We start from the raw sequence: 10,088 nt of genomic DNA on the forward strand, positions 1-10,088 counted from the left end.
CCCGCAATCTGCTGGAGACAACTCGGATGCGGAGCCGGGTCCAGCTAGCGCTCATGACCCTGACTCTGAGGTATGACAATGTGGACCAAGATCGCCCAGACAGTGAGGACGACCTCTGACCCAAGGCGATAGGGCTCTAGTAAGTGACCTTATCACCGCAGTGCAAGATACTCAAAAAATAGAGCAGTCTGCAGAAGCAGCAGACGCGCCGGTCCCTTTTGGGTTCCGTAAGGCAACCCACACTGCTAAAGTGTCTCCTTGTGTGTCTTATATTAGACAAACTTTTATACAAGGAGTGGGATAAACCACAGAAGGTTTTTTTTTTTCCAGTCCCTAAAAATCTTGAAGAGAGTTTCTTGAAAAGATGGACCTCGCCCCTGATAGTGGACCCTCCTGTGTCCAGATTAAACAAGCTAACCACCATACCAGTGGAGGGGGCTCCCGCCTTCAAAGACCCTGCGGATGAGAAGGCTAAGGCGATCACCCGCAACCTGTACACGGTAGTGGGTTCAGCGGTACGCCCAACCAGAGTTGGGGGCCCTGGTGTCTCAGACACTCTCGGAATGGGCAAAGATGCTGCTCAATGGGTTACAAGCACATCAAGCTTCATCAAACGAGGTAGCCCTAGCTGACCAACTAGTACAAGGCCAAAAATTCATTTGTGAATCAGCCTTGGACACTATTCCTCTGCTGGCCAGAGCTTCAGTTCAGGCGGTAATGTTACGCCGTCTACTTTGGTTAAAGAATTGGTCGGCGGACTAATCTTCCAAAAAAGCTCTGATGGACCTGCCCCTTAAGGGCGACAGACTTTTTGGAGCTTCCCTGGAGGACATTATTAAGATGCCACAGGAGGTAAGAGCCCTTCTTTACCGCACACAAGCATTTTTTTTCGTCCAGCCAGTACAGCGGGTAAAAGACCACAGGCCGAAAGAGCGCCTGCTCAGGGACAGACGTCCCTGGTTTCGCAAACCCAACAAACCTGCAGACAAAGCTACGTCCGCATGAAGGTTTGCCCCCACCCATCTCTCGGGTGGGGGGACGTCTTCGCGAATTTGCAATCCGGTGGACATTTCAGGTCCCCGACCGGTGGGTTTGCGAAGTAGTGTCTTCAGGGTACAAGAAAGAATTCTATCTTGCCCACCAAACAGATTTTTTCCCTCGAACCTCCAGCTACAACCTTGGGGCAGTTTTAGACCTGCTAAAATGCGGGGTGGTTATTCCTGTCCCAGTTCTGCAACGGTTTCAGGGGTTTTAGTCCAATCTGTTCATAGTACCAAAGAAGGAGGGCGTTTGCCCAATTCTGCACCTTAGGGCCCTCAATTGCTCCGTGAAGGTACAAAGATTCCGGACGGAATCGGTTCGCTCTGTCCTCACTGCCAGGGAACTTTCTGGCATCCTTGGACTTCAGGGATGCCTATTTATATGTCCCCATATGCACAAAGCATCAGAGATATCTGCGTTTTGCGGTCGGGGAAAGGCCACTATCAATTGGTGGCTCTCCCCTTTGGCCGGGCATCGGCACTATCACTATCGTGGGCTACTTGGACGACCTGCTTCTGAGAGCCGCTTCAGCCTCAGAATTAGAGGTGAGCGTGTCTATAACCTGTCAGACCCTCAGACACTTTGGGTGGCTACTGAACATTCAGAAGTCGGTAATGGTACCGACTCAAGGCCTAGTATATCTGGGATTGATTCTGGACTCCTCAGAGGCAAAGGTTTTCTTCCCTGCGGACTGCCTGAGTCACCAGATGCTGGACCAAGGAGAATGGTCTTTGCACCCAGAGGTGTTTCAGCTCCTTTGCCCAAGATGGGGCACGCCAGACGTAGATCTGCTGGCGTCTCGACTCAATCGGAAGGTATTGAGGTTTGTGGCCAGGTCAAGAGACCCATGGGCGGACGCGACAGATGCGTTGGTGGTGCCGTGGAGTCAGTACCGGCTAATCTATGCCTTCCCTCCTCTAAAGCTCCTGCCTCTTCTGCTTCGCAGAGTGGAGGCAGAGGAGATTCCTATGATCCTAATTGCTCCGGATTGGCCTTGGCACACCGATCTAGTGCGGCTAGTAGCAGACGTCACTTGGCGTCTACCACTGAGAGAGGACCTGCTGTCACAGGGTCCTATACTGCATCCTGCTTTACAGTCGCTGGCTTTAACGGCATGGCTATTGAAAGCCAGGTACTAAGAGACCGGGATTCTGTGTTTCCTACCATGAGAAAGGCTAGGAAGTTATTATCGCACTTGGAGAGCTTACTTAGCCCTTTGCGAGGAAATTAAGTGGAATCTACGGACTTATATAGTGTCCAGAGTCCTGCTGTTCTTACAGCGCGGGGTGGACCAAAAAGCTTGCTTTAAGCATGATTAAGGGGCAGATATTTGCCCTGGCGGTTTTCTTTCAGCGACCCCTGGCGACTCGCTCTCTAGTGAGAACATTTGTGCAGGGAGTTCGGCATGTGGCCCCTCCGGTCCATCCTCCACTACTTCCGTGGGGATTTGAATAGCAAACGCACCTTGACGTCTACCGTTACGAGAGGACCTGCTGTCACAAGGTCCCATTGGTCATCCTGCTTTACAGTCAATGGCTTTAACGGCATGACCTCTAGGTGCCTCAGAAACCACCATTTGAGAACATTAGGGAAGTTCCCTTTTGACACTTTCTCAGAAAGTGGTCCTTTTGGTGGCTTTTATGTCAGTTAAGACGGGTTCTGAGCTGGCTGCCTTGTCATGAAAGGCTACCTATCTGATCTTCCACAAGGATAAGGTGGTGCTGCGGCCGCAGCCTTCTTTTCTTCCTAAGGTCATTTCGACCTTCCATCTCAAGGAAGACCTTGTACTGCCATCCTTGTGTTTTCATCATCGAATCCTAAGGAGACGACATGGCATTCCTTGGACGTTGTCCGAGCTCCAAGAATATACTTGTCTGTTTCTGCTCCATTCCGGAATTCAGGCTCACTGGTTGTTTCGGTGGCTGGTCCCAAGAAGGGCCCAGCGGTCTCATCGGCCGCCATTTCGAGGTGGATCCGACAGATCCTGATCAGGCTTACGACATAAAGGGTCGGGTGCCTCCCTGTCACGATGCATTCGACCAGGGCAATGGTGCCTCTTGGGCTTTCTGACATCAAGCGTTTGTTTGCCAGGTGTGTAAGGCGGCGACCTAGTCGCCCGGTCACACTTTCACTAAACTTTACAAGTTGATGTGAGTGCATCTTCGGATGCTTCTTTGGCCGCAAAGTTTTGCAGGCGGCTGTTTAGAGTTACAACTCCTCAATTGAGGAGCTCTGTTTTGTTTTGGGGTGAAGTTTAATTTTATGCTGTTCCCACCCCTCATTTTGACACTGCTTTGGGACGTCCCACTTTGTCAAGATTAAGGCTGTGTCCGTTTATGAACGAGAAAATAGGATTTTATACTCACTGTAAAATCCTTTTCTCTAAATTCATGGACGGACACAGCACCCACCCTTCTTTTTTTTTAAAGTTTGTACTGCCTGCTACGACATGAACTGCTTGGTGCAGGCTGAGGGAATATAGCCAGTAGGACCGCACCCTGGGCGGGGTTGTTCAGCTTTGAAGTTGTTAGCATTCCTTTAGGAGTGACTAGGCAGAAAGGGTTATTTCCCACTTTGTCAAGATTAAGGCTGTGTCCGTCCATGAACTCAGAGAATTTTTTTTTACGGTGAGTATAAAATCCTATTTTTTGCCACTTTCCTAATGCAAATCAAAAATCTGGCTTTTTCTTTTTTCCATTGTTCCAGTTGATATCCCAGGTAACAAGGGTTCCTCTCTTGAACGTCCAACGTCTCCTCCTTCACTGAGGTCCTCTCCTTCCTTAAAGTCGCTGGCCCTTGTAAATGAGTTGGACGCAGCAAGTTCAGAGAAAAAACGCCGGACATTACGTCGTTCACTAAGCATGCCAGAGAAGGTGGGTGAATGTGTTCAAGCTGATGGAGATCAAGAAGCATTCCTTGAGACCAGTTTGACCATAAACAAGGAAAACCGAAGCCAAGATGATGGGCTGAATTTCTCTACAGGAAATGTATATATGCAGGTATTTGACAGCGACACTTTGAAAGACTGTTCAAACACAGGTGATCTTCAGGATGTCAACAGTCAGTGCGCTCTGGATGAACTGGGCTCTTCTCAGTTCGTTTCGACCTTCAGAAGGTCTAATGGTCACATGTCCCAATACCGCAGTGTAAGGAAATTGGTCCTTAGCTTTCCTTGGACATCTAGTATTCCTGATTTGGATCCTCAGCAAAAAGACTGGGAAAATCTGGCCACCCACACCATCAGGCGTAAAGGGGCAAGACGATTTGGGCGCTCATTGAGTCAGGACTGTGGTCTGAGGACAAATGGAGACCAGATTGGATTTAAAAGATCAGACGATGTTGGCAGTGGCAACTCAAAACTTTTAAATGCACGGAACCGACAAGTATTTGTTAGTCGTAAAAATATTACTCTGACCAACTGGGGCCAGCGTAGCCTGGAAGCGAGACGCCAAGTGTCCCTTGAGGATAACCCAATCGATACTGAGAGGCAGCTATCGGACGCACTTTTGAATCTAGATAATGAGGCTTTCATTTTCAAGGACATGGTTGAGGAGGAAAGACAATATTTCAGTTCTCCAAAATGTTCACTAATTGGTTCTAGACTGGAACCTATAAGTGACACAGTGGATCTACCAGGTCAATAAAAATAGGGGTTGGTATACTCTGAGGTCACTGGTTAGATATCTTGCCATGGATTCCCCGGTATGACCGAGTACATCACTGCACTGCTATCATTATAGGTGCAATGGTAGCTTGACCTTCTTGACAAATGAAAGGTGTACTATCCTTGTAGCCAGGCTGGGCACTGCAAATATTTTTGAAACCGTTTTACAGCTTTTAACTTGTCACATAGTAAGTTAGAGTTAATAATTAATCTTTTCAGTGGTATTTCTTGGATTTATATTTATTGTGATTTTAAAATCTAGTAATCAATATAGATGTTAATGTGTTGTAAAATCAGTTTGTTTAGCGCAGCCAAAGAGTTGCTACACAGACGTTCCTTTAAAGCTGAACTCCTGCAATTATGTTTGTGTACTTACGTTGGCCCAACTTGAAGCAATGATTCATATCTCATACCTGAGTCTACCGGGGAAGTTGTTCCTGGTGCTACTACAGTGATTGCTGGAATCCTCCGGTCCTGTGTCACCGTCCACAGATTGTCTTGTATGTTTTACATTGAATACAAGGCATTTGCTGATTTGACAAGGTGGAGAGGAGGGGCGATGCCATCACAATCTCTACTTTGTCCAATCTGTCAATTGGGGCAGTTACAAGCGAGCTGCTCTCTATGGCCAGGAATAAGAAGAAAGATACAAGGATGTTGGTTTATTGGTGAATGTCTAAAGACGCAAAATATAAAAATCGCAGCACAAAGGAGACCAGATGTTGACGCGTTTCACGCTTAGACAGCGCTTGCTCATAATTTGTAACACTCCCTGGACGTGAAATATGGGCATTGTACGCAGACACCTCGAGCAGGGTTTACTCCTGTTGCACCACCCCTTGTGGCCAGTATGCAGAGGGGGAGCTGCTCGGCAAAGGACCTTGAAGATCATGGCTATCCCTGTAGTAGTCAATGATTGTCTGCTTACCCAGCAACCCTTCAGGTATGAGGTATATAAATATGCAATAAATATTATACTTTAGTTTTAAGTAATTGAAGTCAAGATTTATAATAATATCTAACAATTTAAAAAGGAAATAGCATGAGGCTCGCACTATCACTATTTGTTTTATGCAACTGAAACAATTAGGCGTTAAATTGATACTATAGCACAGACCAAAAAAAAAAATCTGTTATTTGTAGTAACCCATAACAGCCAATTGAATACCCGCATTCCCTAGCATTCATTTTTGAAAGCTTGGTTGTGGTTGGTTACCAGGATATTTTATGCTAAATCCAAATAAGGTGCATTAATCATTCCACTTTAAGGTCATGGGTGATTCTCTGAATTCCCAAAATGTGAGTAACCAATTTTGTTTTGAATGTGTAAGTTTTGAAAAGTGAGGGAGTTAAAACGTGTGTATTGTTTTGTCGTCCAATCTGTTTTCACTTTGTTTTAAACGTCTGTTTCATATTTCTGTGTTTTTAATTCTTATGTATTTTAAATACTGTGCGGTTTTGCTAAAACTTTCAATGTAATCGACTAACAATAAATATTTCCTTTTTTTAGAAGTGATGAGAATCCTTTGAGATCTGAAATCTAACCCCATCCCACAATTTTTTTTCAGTTTAGGAGAGAGTGGGGAAGTGTTAGACCAACCTTTTCAACATGGAGGAATTCAAAATATGTTGGTGCTCCAGCGTGGTGTAGGAGGGAAGAATGCTGGTCAACAGTGGGATGAATGGCCCCATAGTGGTCATCAGTGGGAAGAATGCCCACATACATTGGTTATCAGTGAGAAGAATACCCCTTACATTGATGTTGATGATCAGTGGAAAGAATGGCCCTTACACTGGTGATTAGTGGGGAAAATGGCCCTTACACTGGTGGTTAGTGGGGAAAATGGCCCTTACACTGGTGGTTAGTGGGGAAAATGGCCCTTACACTGGTGGTTAGTGGGGAAAAAGGTCCCTATGTTGGTGGTCAGTGGGAAGAATGTCCCTTACATTGGTGGTCAGTGGGATGAATTCCCCCATAGTGGTGATCAGTGGGAAGATTGCACCCGTAGTAGTAATTGGTGGGATGAATGCTCCCATATTGGTAATTGGTGGGAAGAAAAAAATGCCCCTACGCTTTATGACTGAAAAGGTTCTGGAACTACTATATATATTAGGCCAGCTATGGTGCCTTGGCGTAATGTGTGAAAAAAGCCAAATGGAATGCGTGTTCCCGCTATGCTTGTGTGAATGGGCTGAAGAGACCTGGTAGGTCTTTTCTGTAATAAAAAATTCTGCCTATATATATATATAAAAAAATTAAAGTCCTATTTTAGGTTTGTCCTCCTATTACATTGTTTTAATAATGCAGAATCTGGACATACCCTATACAATCTGATTGTACACTCTCCTTTTTATATTTACGAACATTTGTGTAATACGAAGATGCCTCTAACTAAGCCATCCAATTTGTATCCAATCAGGCAGGTCACTTTAAGAGGAGATTATTCAATCCAGTTGTACAGTGTGTAGTCCCATTCTCACCTCAGCACTTTGGAGCTCGAAGCTCCAAAATGTTGGAGGAGAAAAAATAAATCACGCCTGAAGCTTGCAAGTTTTGGAGCGCTTTTTTTGTAGCTGGAATCGGGGCAGATTGGTGCATTTTTGAAGCGTTTTTTTTTTTGTTCCATAGAAATGCATTGATGCTTGATTCAAGCGCTTTTAGCGTGTAGTGTTGCATGTTGTTTTTTTTTCTCAAATGGAATATATTAATAATAAAAATAATACATAAATACATTTTAATAGTAAAAAAATAACCCTAATATTAACCCCCAATCACTAACCTTAATAACCCTAATATGTCCTAACCTGAATATTGACCCCCAAACCTTAATTATTAACCCTAAAAACCCTAATGTTAACCCCTAACCCTAATGTTAACCCCTAACCCTAATGTTAACCAATAACCTTAAAAACCCTAATATTCCCCGCTATCTAACTCTTTGATTATCCTTTAACCCTAATATTAACCCCTACTCGTCTCTACTAACCCCTACTCGCCTCTACTAACCCCTACTCGCTCTATTATTGCTCACTAACACCAATATTGACCCTTACCCACTATCCTGAATAACCTTAACATCATCCCCTAGTCCTATGGTTATTACTTTTTTTTGTTAGGGGCTAATATTAGAGGTAGGGTTAAAATATTGAGGTTATGCCCTGTACACACAAGCAGAATTTCCGTCTGAAAAAAGCATGTTTTTTCCAACGTAATTCCGTTCAAACTTGTGTTGCATACACACGGTCACACCAATATCCGACCGTCAAGAACGCGGTGAATAACAACACTACGACGAGCCGAGAAAAAGGAAGTTTAATGCTTCCAAGCATGCGTTAAATTATTTCCGAGCTTGCGTATTTTTTTTTTTCCCGTCGGAATTCCATACAGACGAACGGATTTTCCGATAGGAATTGTTTTCGTGGGGAAAAATTGAGAACCTGCTCTCTAGCTAAGTCCGTCGGAAATTCAGACGGAAAAAGTCCAGGGCATACACACGGAAAAGCTCCCATCGGAAATTCCGACCGTGTGTATGCGGCATTAAGGTTAACCCCTAAGAGCCGGTTCACACAGGGGCGACTCGTCGGGCGACTTAGCCGCCTGACAAGTTGCGCTCCATTCTGTACTATGAAACCGTTCTAATAGGAGCAACTCAAGTCGCTCCGACTTAGAAAAAGGTTCCTGTACTACTTTGGGACGACTTCAGGGTGACTTGCATTGACTTCAATACAGAAGTCATTTTGCAAGTCGCCTCTGAAGTTGTGTGCAGATCGCCGTGCACAGTCGCTTGGCAAGTCGTGCTGCCCATGTGTGAACCGGCTTTAATGCTGGCCATACACTATATGAAAAATCGGCCGAAATTCAGACAGTTCGTTTGTTTTTCGAACAGTTAATGGGCACAAAATCGATAATCGTTGGGACATTTTTGTGCCGAAAAAACAAAGGACAAGTTTGGAAATGTTCTGCCGAACGAACGATAAATCGGAAGGTTAATGTGTTTCCCGTCTGAACTTTCTGCACTAGGTATATTTAAAAAAAAAAAAAAAAAAAAAATTATTATTTTTTTTATTTATGTCCACTGAACGATTAATCGGTCATTACATGATGGCAATATCATTTGCGCTCACGGCCGAACGTTCGTTTTTCAAAAGTTTGTTCAGACGATTTTATGGCCAGCACAACTAACCCATTATTAACCCATTACAAAAATAAATAATAAATAAAACAATTAGCCCCAAACCCTAACACTTAGAGCAGTGGTCTCAAAGTACCGGCCCGCGGGCCATTTGCGGCCCGTGGACCAGTTATAAATGGCCCTCAGGCAGGGTGGAAGTGAGGGGAGCAAAAAAAATAAAATAATTTTTTTTTTTTTTTTTTTTTTTGAGCTGGTGACATCTGGTGGTGAGCCGTTGGTATTACAAGTTATTACCACCAGATGTGAGCTGGCGCCATCTGGTGGTGGCCGTTGGTTTTACAAGTTAAGCATTACAAGTTAAACAGTAATTCTAATGTCATTTTACACTATTTTCACTGCCATCTTCTTCCCTCTAATTAGAACCCCCAAACATTATATATATTTTTTATCCTAACACCCTAGAGAATAAAATAGCGATCATTGCAATACTTTCTGTCACGCCGTATTTGCGCAGCGGTCTTACAAGCGCACTTTTTTGGGAAAAAATTACACTTTTTTTAATTAAAAAATAAGACAACAGTAAAGTTATCCCAATTTTTTTTAATATTATGAAAGATAATGTTACGCCGAGTAAATTCATACCCAACATGTCACGCTTCAAAATTGTGTCCGCTTGTGGAATGCCGACAAACTTTTTTACCCTTTAAAATCTTCATAGGCGACGTTTAAAAAAATCTACATGTTGCATGTTTTAAGTTACAGAGGAGCTAGAATTATTGCTCTCACTCTACCAATCGCGGCGATACCTCACATGTGTGGTTTGAACACCGTTTACATATGCGGGCGCTGCTCACGTATGTGTTCGCTTGCGCGCAAGCTCGTCGGGACGGGGTGCGTTTTCTGGCTCCTAACTTTTTTAGCTGGCTCCTAGATTCCAAGCAAATTTGTCAAACCCTGACTTACACCAGTGCAGGTGGTAATAATGCGCTCGCTGACACCAGTGCTGGGGGTTAATGTGTTCGCTGACACCAGTACTGTTGTTTTTGAAGTTTGAAAGTTTGCACGTGGCCCCCCATGGCATATGAAAACTTGTCTTGTGGCCCTCAGGTAATTTGAGTTTGAGACCCCTGACTTAGAGAAAATAAAAGTGGGTTAAAGAGCTGAACAATATAGCAACAAATGATGAAACGGAGGATATTTTTCTCTATTGGCTAATAAATAAAACGCCTGGCTCAGGTGTGAATGCGGGC

At 44.2% G+C, this 10,088-nt stretch overlaps 1 protein-coding gene across 2 annotated transcripts in view; it reads left to right on the forward strand.

The window, feature by feature from the left end:
• Window positions 1-5,610, forward strand: part of LOC120913405 (rho GTPase-activating protein 11A-like) — a 54,954-nt gene extending 49,344 nt beyond the window's left edge. For both annotated transcript variants that reach the window (XM_040323295.1, XM_040323297.1), the window contains exon 14: window positions 3,748-5,610. In XM_040323295.1, coding sequence (XP_040179229.1) covers window positions 3,748-4,685 — 938 coding nt within the window. In that variant the 3' untranslated portion in view covers window positions 4,686-5,610. The remainder of the gene's footprint in view (window positions 1-3,747) is intronic.
• The last annotated feature ends 4,478 nt before the right edge of the window (window positions 5,611-10,088 follow it).

The sequence above is a fragment of the Rana temporaria genome, chromosome 9 (assembly GCF_905171775.1).
Source record: "Rana temporaria chromosome 9, aRanTem1.1, whole genome shotgun sequence".
NCBI classification, from domain to species: Eukaryota; Metazoa; Chordata; class Amphibia; order Anura; family Ranidae; genus Rana; species Rana temporaria.